We start from the raw sequence: 15,099 nt of genomic DNA, 5'->3' as shown, positions 1-15,099 counted from the left end.
CATGCTTGTGAGTCCCATCACTGTGGTATCAATGGATATTTTCCCTGGGCCCTACATTAGAATTATTACATTTCAAATCGCCTTTGGTAACTTTCCTCTGTTCACTGTGTTTAATTTCTCAATAAATAGCCAGTGCAAAACGTAACATGCTGTTTGATGACCCCACTGTGCAGGTAACCTATGATGGGCTGTGGATGGCATGTGTGGCCCAGAGCACAGGCCAGCAGGGGTTGAGATAAAAAGAATTTCATTTTTATTTCCTGGTATTTAAGTGTTAAACTACATTGTTAGGAAGCCTGACCAGAGTGGCAAGAAGTTTGGTAGGAGGCAGACGACCGAGACTTGTCCCGGCATCACAAAAGGTGGTTTATTTACAAAAACAAGTGGCACCGCTACATGTGCAACCAAAAATATATATATAAAACACAAAAAAAAAAAAAAGAAGAAGAAATTAACCAGTAACTTGGCTTAACTGAACAAAACTTCAGATCATACTAACAGCCCATAACAACATCACGTGTACCCAGCTACATACTGACGTCCCACCTCCCCAGCAGCTAAACAGCAACTCTTTAAATAGGCCTTCAATCAACCCCAAACCCAGACAATCTAGGTTATACCAGTCCCGCAGGTGTCTCTCCTGAACACAGGTAAGTGATACAATTATTAACCATTCCTTGTCCTCATTTAGCCCAACCGAAACCGTTCACATGGCTTACTATATAACATATATCTGTAATCACATAAACAAATCACAATCAATATACATACATAACTTACTAAACATTTCCTACCCCCCCCATACTTGGTCTGGTCCCGTGACATCACTCATGATGTCACCTAGGATACAAATACAGGAAGTGTTTGGCTGCTTCCTCCTTTTGCCTCTGGACCACATGGTGAGTATGTTAGGATTGGAAACAAAGAAGACCGTAATTAACTTATGAAACATAGAACTAACCCAAGAAACAATTAACTAAACTTATAATACTTGTCAGTATTTTCCTTTACCCAGAGATGCTGATGTTATGTGAACTGTAATGAAACATAATGCAAATAAGTGATGGAATTATGGCTAACAAACAATTCAAATGGCAATGATGATGGCAATGGGGACAAATGGTGTGTTCTCACCTACTTTGTCACATACGTAGAACATGGCACCTTTGGAATCAGAACACCCAATTTTTAGGTGAACAAAAATATTAGAACAGAGAGTATTTAAGTAAATAACACTTAATATTTGGTAGCGTATCCCTTGCTTGCAATAACTGCACCAAGCCTGCAACCCATTGCCATCACCAAACTGTTGCATTCTTCTTTTGTGATGCCTTTCCAGCCTTTTACTGCAGCCTTTTTCAGTTGTTGCTTGTTTTGGGGTTTTTTTCCCTTCAATCTCCTCTTCAGGAGGTGAAATGCATGCTCAGTTTGGTTAAGGTCTGGTGATTGACTTGGACAGTCGAAAGCCTTCCCCTTCTTCTCCCTTTGTTGTGTTGCCAGTGTGTTTCCGGTCATTGCTTGCTGCATGATGAAGTTCCTCCCAATTAGTTTGGACGCATTTCTCTGTAAGTTGACAGACAGAATGTTTTTGTAGACTTTTGAATTCATCCTGCTGCTGCCATCTCATGAGTTATATGCCATGAGTTATATCATCAGTAAAGATTAGTGAGCCCACTCCAGAAGCAGCCATGCATTTGTCCACACTTTGGCCTTTCCATCACTTTGGTAGAGGTTCATTCTGGTCTCATCAGTCTATAAAACTTTGCTCCAGAACTTTTGTGGCTCATTGCTGTAAATCCTAATGATTCTTACTACTGATGAATCTAGTACCAACTCATTCTAACTACTGTTGGCATCTTGTGGTATAGCCTCTATATTGCTGCTCTTTAAGTTTTCTAACAAAAATGCAGTCTTCACAGGCAAAACCCGAGGCTAAAACCAAGAGTAGACATTCAGAACTATTTATTGTTCAACCAAACAGTCTAACAGGACACATCTCGGCAACAAGAAACACCTGTCAGTCACATGTTCCAATACTTTTGCTCACCTAAAAAAAATACCAAGAAATAAAATGTGAAATTCAGATCAGCCATTTCATGTACATCTTTTGACCTGAAACTCAATTGTCTTCACTGTATAGCAAAAACAAAGGAATTTACTTTGCTATTCCAATAATGTGCAGAGAGAGACAAATGGTTGTCACAATTTAAATCAGAAACCGATTCCAGATCTCATTTAGTCCCCTCGGTTATCAACGTTAAGAATCAAATGACATGCACAGCACAGCTATTTAACCAGCAGAAAAGTAGCTATCTATCCAACTGTATTGGTGTTCAGGTATGTTACAATTTGCACTGATTAGAGTCAACATTTGTCAAAATATGATGAAAATGTATGAAATCGGTTAGGCAGCTTTTGCTTTACATTGTGTGACGTCTTCTCTACAAACTTACTGTACCACTTATCCTCAAATGATGGCACATACTAAATTAAAGATGGTAACAGCAGTGTGTATAGGTGAGACCTTGCACATCTGATATATGCTTTGTTGCTGGTGTGGTTGTCATGCAATTAAAAAACACATACACTGCTTTAACTTGCATCATATTAGACGTAGTTTGATAGCCTCGTCTATGTATAATACATCTGTTGTGTAAGATAAATCCGTATTGTGGGAGTTTTTCTTTATTTGTTTAACAAATGTATGGTGAATAAAAAACCATTAATAATCAACATAATCCTTAAAAACAAATGTACTTATGCTGAAAATCCCATTCTTTCTTACCTTTGCTATAGCCATTTCAACGATGCTTCTTGCATGTTAAATCTTCAGCTGCTTATGTCAGGTATATTTATTCCTGGGGTAGTGGATGCAAATTTAAATTCACTTCACTATTTTTGTGTTTTTCTTTCATTGTTATCATGGTGGTGAGTGAAACTAAATTGGTGAGAGAAACTAAATACAATATACATTCACATTACATTATACATATATTTATTTCTTCATTTGCATCCAGTAGCAATAGCAAAAGTATTTTATTCAATCATGTTTCATAAACCAAGAAAACATATATCAAAAATGTAATGGTTATTTGCTTTTTTAATAACTCAAGCTCTAAGAATATTCTTTGCTCTATAAAAATATTAAAATTTTTCCCAAAATGGGGCAAAAGCAATCCTTCTTTACCTGTTTCTTTTCAAATGTATTCTTTGCTCACAAGCCCCCCCTTTGCGACTCTCCCCCCCCCCCCCCCCCCCCCCCCCCACACACACACACACACACACCATTCTTCATGAGTTCTTGGTCTCCAATGATTCCACTCTTTTAGTCAACTGTTCCACTGCTACCTTTAGCTTCCGCAACTCTTCCTGCAGACAATTCACTTCCTGAGAGCGAGAGAGAAAACAGTCCAATAGTACTAACAACCTCAAAGTACAGTTTAAAGTTTATATAAAATAAACTCTTTAGATAGCAAACCTGAACAGTTCTTTTGTTTTTCTCATGCTGACGAATGACACAGGGATTTTGAATGCTTGTTACCTCATTCTTATAATCAGGTGAAACAGAAAGTGATGGAATGACACAATATAGTTCCTTTAGACAGAGATGAACTAAATTATGTAAAATTGTATTGGCAATGTCACTATATTTGATTTTATTTACGATAACATTGACACCTGTCATTTTCAGAAAACAGGAGTAAATGTATTGAAATAAGAGAATAGTTTTCCATATACAGTATTTGAACATAACATATAGATTATTATCTGTACTGTTTATTATTGCCTTTTTTCTTCAGTTTTATTAAGGGTGCCAATAATTCTTCAGCCCACTGGATGTGCTTCAATAAAAGTATTCATGCACTAACTATCAGTAGTATTATCAGTACTGCAGTATATGCAAAGGTACCATTCAACCAAAATTAATGACAAGTGATTTAGCATACTAGATTTCTATTTAAGCAGCTTCCTAATATATTTGGAATGGTCTGCTACTTTGTTCTGACTATGGACTTCCAAAAGTATGAATCGTGGTTGCCGTAAAATTGTTAGTAATATTTTCTGAGTACTAGTCAGTGCCCTCCTATCGATGAATATTGGTTGTGACCACATTCCCAACCCAACTCCTTAAAGCAGTATCCTGAGAAAAGTAGAAGCATTCTCTCACCGTGCTGTCACCATGCTGATGCACAGAGGTAGCAGTGGTGGTACTCATCAGGCTCTTGTGAACTTTGAATTCTTTTGTTTTGGTTGCCACAAATCCATCTTTCAGAGAGATTAGAATTGGCTTGCCTTCTTTACCTGAAAACCAATCAGAGGCCTCCACTGAAGGCTCTGGACCTATTGTGTCAGGGTACAGATCCTCTTGAAAGAGATCAGACTGAGGAAATATAAAGAAATAAACCAGGTTATTTCTTTTTTTGAGGCTTTGCTAGTGAGAATTGCCCCATCTCTGGGTGATGTTAGAGCTGATTGCTCTGTGGAGCTACCAGCCACAATTGGCACTGGCATGGTCCAGATTTGAAAGCATACCATGTGACCCACCCATGCACTGGGCCAGTGCCTTAACAGGATGAGCCACACAGCAGCACACTTGATTTGCGTATATAACTTTACTGACTGCAATAAAGACATACATATATACCCTGTAAAAATGCATTTGATAGTGCTAATATTGAGTACGTCCTTACCTTGCGGGGAACAGTCATTACAATGGGCTCACACTTCCTCTCGTGAAGCTTGTAGAACCTAACAGGACGTGTGACTATTGTTAGAGGGATTATTCACCACACGTATGTTGAATCCATGGTGGGAATTGAACCCTAGCCTCTCACTCGCCCAGACACTTTCCCTCTCAGCTAAAGGCAAAATCCCCGAGCTGAAAAAAGCTTTTTCTTTTTGAGTTGCATTGCAGTGTGAGTAACTGGTCACGAGCACTGCAAAAACCCAAAAAGAAGTCAATCTCAACAAGCATTTTAATCTTAGATTTAGACATAAAAGATTACTTTTAACTTTTTTGCTGAAAATGACAAAAAGATTTTCCGAGTGAGGCCTTCGCTTTACTGCACTGTGCTTCACGAACGAACTAGCCGTGCAAAGGTAGTACAATAACTATCAGTAGCATGATGGTATTTACCTGGCAATTTCACACTTGTTGACCTCCAGTCCCCTTTTGGGCATGTAGCCCATGCCCTTTTGGCTCTCCTTGCTGCTGTACATGGAGAGGTAGTGAACATAGGGTGCCTCATCAGTAACCTCAAAATACCGGATACTGCAGTCACCCTGGGACAGACAGGGTTCATACACATATCAGTCAAGACAGTTGGTCCTCTCCTTACTGTTTTTGAGTTTGTGTATGTGATATTGCATTTTGTTTCTGCGCAAATAAAATATATTTCTCAAAAAACATTCAGTTTGACAAATATGCAATAATAGCGGAAATCAGGAAGGAGGCAAATACTTTTCCATGGCACTGTATACAGTGAGACCCTACCTTGCCACAGAGGTACACAATGCTTGTGTCAGGATCAAAGAAAGGCAGGAGCACCCCGCTGCTTGTGTCCAATTCCTGCAGGGTCAGGGACTCACCAAAGTTCTTCTGTGAAATGCATATTTCTGTCATGAAGTAACAATTATCACACGTACTGGTGGGCATACCTGCTGTGTGTCTCTCATATACACTTTTATTAGGTATAAGTTGAGAGAGGTTTTGACAAAAATGTGATAGGTTAACCCCAATATTGCTCAGGTTTTACCCAGATACAGCCTTAAATTAAACTTTCACTTTTCAAGTAAATGTTTTTCTGGTTTTCACCTGAATGTCGCGATGGCATTTCCTCAACGTTTCATCACAGAAATATTCACTTGGATGTCGATGTGAACCTAGAAAATAGGGTCCGTAATGGTTTGGTAGCAGGTGCTGAAGAGACTCACCGGGTCCCAAAGCGCCACCTGCCTCTCGCTCATACGGCTGAAACCTGTGGTCAAGATCTTTCCGTCAGACACATACACTGCCCTCACTGGCCGTGAGCCTTCATGGGGCTTTTCCTTCTCCTACATGAGAAAGGGAAAAAAAAGACAATGAGAGAAAGAGAGAGTGAGAGAGAGGGGAGAAAAACGCTACCAGCCTGAATTACAGTCTTAAAATGTCATTGGAGGGGGCTGCTGGATGACTCAATGGGCATCGATGGGCCCCACAATATGGTATTAAAATCAGACCAAGTTAGTGATGACTGCAGCTAGCACAATCGGCTCTAGTGATTGGGAGAGTCTCAGCCAGCCAGAATGACAGTATCTCATCATGTACCTGCGATTCCCATTGATCAGTCAGGCACCTACATGTTCCTATTGAGAGGCGCAGGTTGCATATTTCTCTGACTCATGTCTCTGCAAGCCCAACTGAACTGCACTGTGATAAGAATCAGCAGCTGGCATTGTGTGAAAAGCAGCAGTGCATACTTTTCTTTATTCTTGGAACTCTTGGGTGCAGTGGGTGTTACAATGCATTATATTACATTACATTATTGGCATTTGGCAGACGCTCTTATCCAAAGCGATGTACAGTTGATTAGACTAAGCAGGAGAAAATCCTCCCCTGGAGCAATGCAAGGTTAAGGGCCTTGCTCAAGGGCCCAATGGCTGTGCAGATGTTATTGTGGCTACACCGGGATTCGAACCACCGACCTTGCGGGTCCCAGTCATGTACCTTAACCACTATGCGACAGGCCGCCCAATGCGAGTCTGATTTTGCATTGGGGGAAAAAGGGGAAGAAGCATACATTTTTTCATTCACGGACAGTGCACTGTGTAGAGGTCTGAGGATATAGGTACTGACAGCAATGACAGTGCCCTTTCGAGGGTCCAAGATGCGGACCATCTTGTCTTTGCAGGAGGTGAGAATCTGGGAGCCGTCCAGGTTCCAGCACGCACTGTAGATGAGGTCGGGGTGCAGGGACTCGATCCGCACCACTGCCTCTCCACACACCACGTTCCACAGGATCACCACATTGTCACAGGCTGAGGGGAGAGAAAGGAACAGCTAGCAAACACACAGAGGAGTGAACAAACCAAAATAAGAGTGACACAGCAAAAGCGAGAGGAGCTGTATTGCAGTAGTTCAGTACTTGTGCGGTAATTAAGTACTCACTGTATGTGTGTAGTAATATACAAATTAATATTAGTAACAATAATACAAGAGAATAGTTGTAGTACCATGGCAGTAAGAGTAGTATCATTGTATTATAGTAACAGTGAAGTCTGGTAGAGTTAATAGAGATAATGTAGTCAGTACATTATCATATCAGTTCTTGCACTCAGTAGCAGATGAAACTGTAGTCAATTAGTAATAGTAGTATTTGCTGCAGTAGCGTACCTGCACTTAGGAGCACATTATGGGCAGTAGGGTGCCAGCTGAGGATGCCAACTCTTTTGGAATGTCCCTCTAGCATGACCACTGGCTCTGTCAGGGGCTTTATTAGACCTCCATCTGGAATTTCCCAAATCTAAAGAAGGAGGAGTGACAGACAGATGGCATACTACTGATGGAGAGAGATATGATACATATTCATACAAAGTATAGTCACTGCATGCAGCCAATCAGTGGGCTATCGACTAAGTGCATCCAGTATATCAATGATGTGGGCTATCCTCTTATTCTATTCAGTTTATTAGTACCATTGGCTATCCACTTAGTATACACAGTTCATCAATACCATGGACTATCCACACAGCACATCATACACAGTGCTCCAAAACCTGTGACACACATAAGTATCCATCCTACCAGTCCCAGCTCCATTCGGTGACCCTCACCATAACACTGCAGTCCTCTGAACCACTGGCGATGATGTTGTCATTGTGGGGACACCATTCAATATCTAGCACCGGGCCAGTGTGTCCACAGACAGTGGGGTATGACTTGTCAATACGGCCAGACTGAGGAAGAGAAGGGAGAAATTATAAGTATCACTTATTACAGGACACTACACTCAAAAATTCCTCAGAATTTTTACAGACACCACTGATTTCACACGATGGGAATTGAAGCAACGGAGAGTGTGTAGAAAACTTGAATAAACACCGTTTAGTGCTGTTTGCAAATTTTGAAAACACCAAATCTTCTAAACACTACAAGCAAATATGAAGGGGTAGATACTTTGGGTATATATAGAACAAATCTGCAAACCCAACTCACTTCTGCGAGGAAAGTTTGTCATCTTGGGTTACCACTAGCTCTGAGTGAGCACTCCCATAGCATTTTGGTTAAGGAAAAGATCTTGTGGTGTGGAGAAAAGTTGGAAGGTATGTAGGGTGGCTCAGCCTTAGCTCAGTTAAGCTAAAGTCATGTCAAGTCAAGTCAACTTTATCTTCACATTCACAAAAGAAGAGAATGTTGATCAAAGTGCAAATTAAAAATGAAATTACACACAATTTCACATCACTAGACAAAATACATTTGGCCAAACTTTACGCAAACCCATAGGCTAATGAGAAGAGGTGCATCTTAATATGAGATTTAAGGGTATCAATGGAGGGGGAGAACCTAATATTCAGAGTGTCAGATGGAGGGAAAGAGAAGAAAAGCTTTTGTCAGCAAAGAAATGAGATGAGGATCCCAGAAGAGAGATGACAGACACAAGACATTGCATATCAAGGGAAAAGAGGAGGGGACAGATATAGATCCTTGGGGGACACCTGTAGGATGTCATTTGCACAACACAAGCCACTATTTCAAGAAACACTACAGTACCCTTAAAGGAGGTAAATGGTCTGCATTCATATAGTGCCTTTATTCAAAGTGCTGTACACCCATTCAGACACGCACAGCAATGGCAATTGGCTGCCATGCAAGACACCAACCAGCTCGTCAGGGGTTAGATGCCTTACTCAGGGACACTTCAACACACCCAGGGCGGTATCTAACTGGCAACCATCCAACTGCCAGATGACTGACTGCTCTTACCACCTGAGCCAACGTCACCCCCAGGTATGACTATATCCAGCTCCTGATAGGTCCAGAAGGAATAGAGCATAAGAGAGGGAAGATGATAGAGAGTGACAGACAGAAAGCCAGTCTTTATTCTGTGACAGGAAGTGAGAGTGTAGACTAGATGCTGCATGTTCTCAAGTTTTGGTGAGAAAGGGGAATAGAGGCTTGCCAATATTTTTGGTCAGCAGAAAGGTCCAGAGTCTGTTTCATAAACAGGGGTGTAACATGGGCCTCCTTGAAGGGTGAAGGCTCATTACCAAGTGGCCAAAACGGGTCTTTGTTTCTGAAGCACATTTCCTGGTCTTGTTGAGAGATGTTGCTCACTAGCGCCAGTGTGTTTAGCTCCAGCATAGGTGTTTTAGCCACCCCATTCAATTTAAGTCCAAGAATTCACAATCTGTAAATTTTTTCTTCATCTAATGAGTCCTCATGCACCAATTATAACTGTTATTAGCAGTTAGACAACATAGAAATATTTTGTGGACAAATCAGGGACAGTTTCACTGCCGAGTCACTCTACCTCACGCACTTCGTGGACAAGCCACACTCAACAGAATTCATGCCCATATAAGGGCTCTGACCCCAATTGGTATGTGGCAGCACCCAAAAATTCACTTACATGGTATCAAAATGTTTTTCACAAGCCTGCGGAGAGTCAGTGGGTGACTTCACAGACACTTGGTCCATATGTTTTCTACAGTCGATGCTCACTGCCTGTGGACAGTTTCATAGTATCCAGCAAATCCAATAGTTCAAAACAAAAATGCGCCAGACATTCTAATTACTATTTCCTCTATAGAACCTGGGGTTCATGTTTGCTGGCGTTTCTAAGCCCTAATGGGAGTTTTCGATACTATGCTTCAATCCACCTGACTCATGTTTCAAGCATCATTAACTGGTGACAGCTTAGCTACCAATAAAGGAGTTTCAAAACCTTTAGTTTTAAAGGTGGAGTAAGCTATATCGATAATAACACCACTTTGATTGTAAGATCTCTATAGTGTTCAGGAAGGGAACTGTGATCATATCTGCTATGTACACACTAACATAAAAGGACACTGACATTAGCGGTGGAAACGCAGTACAAACCTAATTGTAAAGGCCCTACATGAAAAGAGAAAAGCAAGCTGAGTACCATGTACATACTATGAGTAAGTATGCATTAAGAAAACAAGATAGAGAGTGAGTAAGAGATAAAGAACAGATGAAAAAGGAAAGGGAGGATGAAACGACCTGTCAGCTGATGCCAATTTAATAGTTATGCCTCCAGAGTTTTCCCTAATTGCCTATAACTTTGATACTCCAGCCTTTATAAAATTGAGCTCAGAGTTGTGCCTGCAGAATGAGTGTGGGCATTTGTGTGCATGTGTGTCTGTGTATGTATGTGTGTGTGCATGTGTGTGTACATATGGGCACGTGCAAGCATATTCCTTCAAAACTGAGTTTCTTTGTTGAATATAGGTAAAGCTCAGCCCAATCCCAAGACAGCCATGTTCCTCTCTAACATTTGAAATAACAACCGTACATCCCATCCAACAGTACAGTTACTGTTCAGCACTTAGAAAGAGTTGACTGCTTTTCTTGTTTTCATCCCCTTGTGGTTTAGACATGTGACTTCCAACAGAGTTATACTGTCTGACAAAGATTAATTGGGATCTATTCATTGTCTATTTTGTCTGTTACCCTTTTACTGCCAACATTATCTGACAATTTTCATTAACTTTCATTGGAAGTTCAGCTGTGGGTCTCTTTCCAGTTCAACGGTGAGGATTCTATTGGAAAAGCAACATCACATAAGCAAAAAGACAACAGAAAATAGGACCATGGACATGGTCATAACATACAATATAGATCATTATCCATGGTGTTTATGATATGCAGCCTTTTTGTCTCCATTTTTATAAAGGGTGCAAATAATTCTGGAGCTAATGTATACACACAAACATAAAGTTCACATTTGATTAAAATCGGTCATGTGCAAATGTAAATTCACAGCAAGAATCATCATCAAGTATTTTTGCACTGATCTCACTGCATATAGAAGAACCTGTAATACAACAAACATCTCTCGTTTGCTCTCTGTTTGAGATGCACACCAGTTTCTCTACTCTCCCCGAAAGGGTGACAGCAATGCTCTCCATATATGGTCAAAATGCAAAATAAGAATGACAAGCAAAAAAAGAAACCCTGAACCACACTTCCTTACTGAGCAAAAATACTCTTCTCACACATTCAAATGTCATGCACAACCACAAGGCAAGAATTAATACTGAATACAAACATATTTAAATTAAATGGTTGATCATAACTGGCAAACTTGCAAATTTGTGAAGTGTTGGCTTTTATCTTCATTTTATAAGCAACTTTTATTAGGATTAGCACCATTAAATTGTACAATTATCTGGTTTTAACTGAAGTTAAACCTTATTGTGAAAATGAACTAGAACCTGAGCAATCCAAATGAAACAAGTGATCTCCTCTGATGTCCTTCACTGCAGGCTGTTAACTACAGACACTGTTAACTAGGAGAGCTCCACTGACAGGAGAGGAGTACTGCCTCTTTCTCTCTGAGAACAGCTGAACTAACTTGGGATCACCTGGTACATTTGGGTATACTGTGCAGTCTCCCAGTCACAGGGCCTAAAGCAACTATAGACCCTGCTTACCTTGACTGTGGGAGCCACTGAAGAGCTACATGGTGCCTGTTTTCAACAAAATTTGCACAAGCAACAGTGGACTGTTATATAAATATGAAATATAATTTTTTTCTGACAGCAGCAGCACTCTGAGCACTTGTGGCAGAGGTAAATTACTAAAGCACTGACATTTTGACAAGCGGAAAACAGAAGTGAAAAGAATGCTTCCGTGCCATGAGAAACTGCATCTTTTGCAGATTCTTTTCAGACTGCGAAACATAGTGCTGACATTGCAATGCAGGCATCAACCAACCCATAAATAGTTGAGACATTTTCATAAATGTCTCAATTATAAACTCAATTGTGCAATCACAGGACTGTGATGTTGGAGTGCCTATGGGGAGGATAATCATAATTTAACTGCCCCTTTGTAACTTATCTTATACCCACCTTGTTCAGAGGGAGGACCATGAAAGCACCTCCACCACTGGCATCCACGATCACAGCTACAAACTTGGGGTTGACAGAGCAGAAGTTACTGTCCCAGGTCATCTGAGAGATCCTGATGTCATCGTAGCACTGGTCAGCTTTCACAGCTTGGCCAAAGACATGGCGGAACTTACTGGCCCTGACAACCTGCTTGGCCATTGTGGTCTGCAGACACAAGAAAAGGATGCAGGAGGAAAATGGTCAATATACTGCAGAAACTAATTAAAGTGTTACAATAAACACACTACACTACACAGAGCATGATGTCTCAGTTGCTGCTCTCAGCAGAATACTTGAACATGTTTAACAGTATAGGCTGCTAGGCTGCTTCCAAATAAATATCAGCATATACTGTATATTTAAGTCCTGATGTTCCATATCCCATCATATTAGTCACGTTTTGATTAAGAATTTTGATTAAGCAATTAACGTGCACTGTAGAGTAATAAGGTAGTAAATATAGCACGTAATGACCAATATTTATACTTCCTGACTAACTGAGACCTGTCAGTCCAACCTTTCATATGGAGCAGGTGATGTGGGGAAGTGGTGGTCAGTATTGCAAATGAGGTTAACAGAAAAAGCTTCTTCATCAACATATTGTTTCCTCATACTATATTGCAGAGATTGCATGTGACAAAATGGTGGCACTGCTTAAACTCCTGCCCTTATGTGGAGACAGAGAGGAAATGTTATGGTACAAAAGCAATAATATTATGATATGAAAAAATTTATGGAAACATATGGTGAAAAGGGTTTTAAATAGAAATACAGAGACATTTACATTTTACATTTACATTTTAGTCATTTGGCAGACGCATTTAATCCAAAGCGATTTACAAGTGCATAGGTTCTTAAAGTTAAAGAGACAATGAATCCCAAACCAAGCCTTCTGGATTCTGTCCAGAAGGGGTCTATGCAAACACTGATCTTCTGTGTGTTGGTTTTTTGCTCATTAAAAGGTTAAAATCTCCTGCTGTATATCAAAGATATAGTGTAAGTGTACAATCAACACCCCTCACCCTCACACCTGCATGCACACACATGCACAAACGTACACATGTATGCAAAAAGCACAGGGGAGACAGAAAAAAAGAAATAATAGGTAATAGGATACTTCCCAAACCTTCTTCCCCTCAAAGTAGCACGAGCACTTACACATACAAAAAGACTCATACACATATACCCTTACATACACATACACATAAACACATTTAATTATGCTTAAGCCTGCTCAAGATGGTACACTTACAGTATTTGTACGTGTTTATCACCAGTTAAGGTGAAAACCTTGCCAAAACTAAAATAACAATGCAGTAGGCCGAAGTGGCAATCAAGGGAGTCAAGCAGCATTGGGCAAATGGCAATTAACTGCACAGTCGCATGTATCATTTGTCCTTTCTGGCACCTTCACAGCCAAACTTTGGTACATAGCGGCCATATTGTTTGACCAAGCAACTATCTTTTGACAATCCTGGACAATAATCCAAAGATGTAAAATTGGGTGATACCCTGCTGAAAAAAAAAATCCCAAGCTAGGTTTTGAAATAGCTGGTAGCTGGTTGACCAGTTCAGACCAGCTCCATACCCATACTCAAAGTAATTCTAAGCTGGTCATAGTGGGACTTTACACCAGGGATAGCTCTCAGAGGAGTTGTCTGCTGTAAATGGGTTTTTGACAAAATGCAAGATGGCTGAAAATCTAATTGACATCTAGAGCATATGATTTCCCAGTTAGGATGCGTCACTGCAATCGTCCACAATAACTTTGGTTGAAATATCTGCTTCAATTATAGAGTGCACATATTGACATACACATTTTCTTTTGGTATAGCACTCCCGAGTGGTCAGATTTCATTTCAACTTGGTATGTATCCCTTAGGCCCCCTGGCAAAGAAAGGTACCAAGTTTGGCATCAATACAAAAACAAAGCATTGCAGATATATGGATATTTGCCCTCAAATGTATTGGTTTACAGCAGCCACACCTTTAACGTCAGATTTGACCTGTTGGTAGCGGTAGTGGGGACAAGGAACTGGTCTCGTAATCCATCTTGAAAGTATATTAAACTAGCAGCAATTTAGACTGCTAAAACTGCGTTTTCGAATAACGGACACTGGTGATTAAAATTACCAGGCTGGTCAAAAAACCAGGTTATTATTTTAGGCTGGTAAAAAAAAAACCTATATTATTATATAAGGATACAGTACATTTTGAATATACAGTAAATGTAGGCTAACCTTCCAATAAATTTTCAGTGGACTTTTTCCACTATTTCCCCAAGTCTACAGTACACTGAACTAACCAGTTATTGCTTGAATAAACAGCAAATGTGAATAAAACTGATTTCGATTTCAAAAAGGTGACTGTATTAATGTAACCAACAATATTGCCTGAAATTTAAGAGAAACATAGCCTATCCACATTAAATTAGCGATAGAGACAAAACAATTTTCCAAATGCTGCGCTGGTCTATATTCAACTAAATAACGTAGAACTTGTATGTCTATAGGCTATCTATAGTGGATTGGCTGTAATAAGATATTGCAGTGTCAGAGTAATTTTATGGGTAAAATGATCCACTACCTGTAAATAGGTGAACTGATCCGGATTTTGGTGGACTTCGTCAGCGGAGAACGAACCGTTTGAACAAGGCTCCAGAGGAGTCCTTTCAAGTGATGGAGGAAGTAAAGAATGAGTGGGAGTGTCTTTTTTCTGTCGCTTATTTTCTAAGAAGTTACAAAATCATAAAATAGAGTATAGACACATTTGGAGAGTAATAGAGCATTAGTATATCATAATGTATATATCCTAATGTAGTTATTTAGTTAGACTCTGTTCAGTTTATTTAACGAATAAATAACCAAGCAAAATACATAAATGGAAAAGAACACAACAAAACACCACAATACAAAGAGACGTACAGATTTTGTTCTAACTTAATTGCTCTGCCAAGATACTTACATAAACTTAGATAACTTAAAT

At 39.9% G+C, this 15,099-nt stretch overlaps 1 protein-coding gene across 5 annotated transcripts; it reads right to left on the bottom strand.

Moving 5' to 3' along the window:
• Positions 1-394: 394 nt before the first annotated feature.
• Positions 395-14,786, bottom strand: LOC133121547 (coronin-1A-like). 5 transcript variants are annotated; one of them, XR_009708014.1, is made up of 13 exons: positions 14,701-14,786; positions 12,076-12,279; positions 7,813-7,935; positions 7,373-7,502; positions 6,836-7,017; positions 5,935-6,054; positions 5,495-5,599; positions 5,138-5,283; positions 4,692-4,749; positions 4,169-4,381; positions 3,286-3,387; positions 2,786-2,858; positions 401-2,047 (listed from the first exon to the last, which is right to left on the bottom strand). XR_009708014.1 is itself a non-coding variant. In XM_061230797.1 (12 exons), exons 2-11 carry the CDS (start codon positions 12,271-12,273, stop codon positions 3,292-3,294), a joined length of 1,371 nt encoding a protein of 456 aa, XP_061086781.1. In that variant the 5' UTR covers positions 12,274-12,279; positions 14,701-14,786; the 3' UTR covers positions 2,180-2,858; positions 3,286-3,291. The 5 variants fall into 5 exon arrangements, 3 of the variants coding, with proteins under 3 accessions (XP_061086781.1, XP_061086780.1, XP_061086782.1); XR_009708015.1 differs by lacking the exon at positions 4,169-4,381 and having other exon boundaries at positions 395-2,047; XM_061230797.1 differs by lacking the exon at positions 401-2,047 and having other exon boundaries at positions 2,180-2,858.
• Between the last annotated feature and the right edge of the window lie 313 nt (positions 14,787-15,099).

Source organism: Conger conger, chromosome 2 (genome assembly GCF_963514075.1).
Source record: "Conger conger chromosome 2, fConCon1.1, whole genome shotgun sequence".
Lineage (NCBI taxonomy): Eukaryota > Metazoa > Chordata > Actinopteri > Anguilliformes > Congridae > Conger > Conger conger.
The sequence above is the reverse complement of the archived record's forward strand: the minus strand, read 5'-3'. Positions and strand labels throughout refer to the sequence as shown.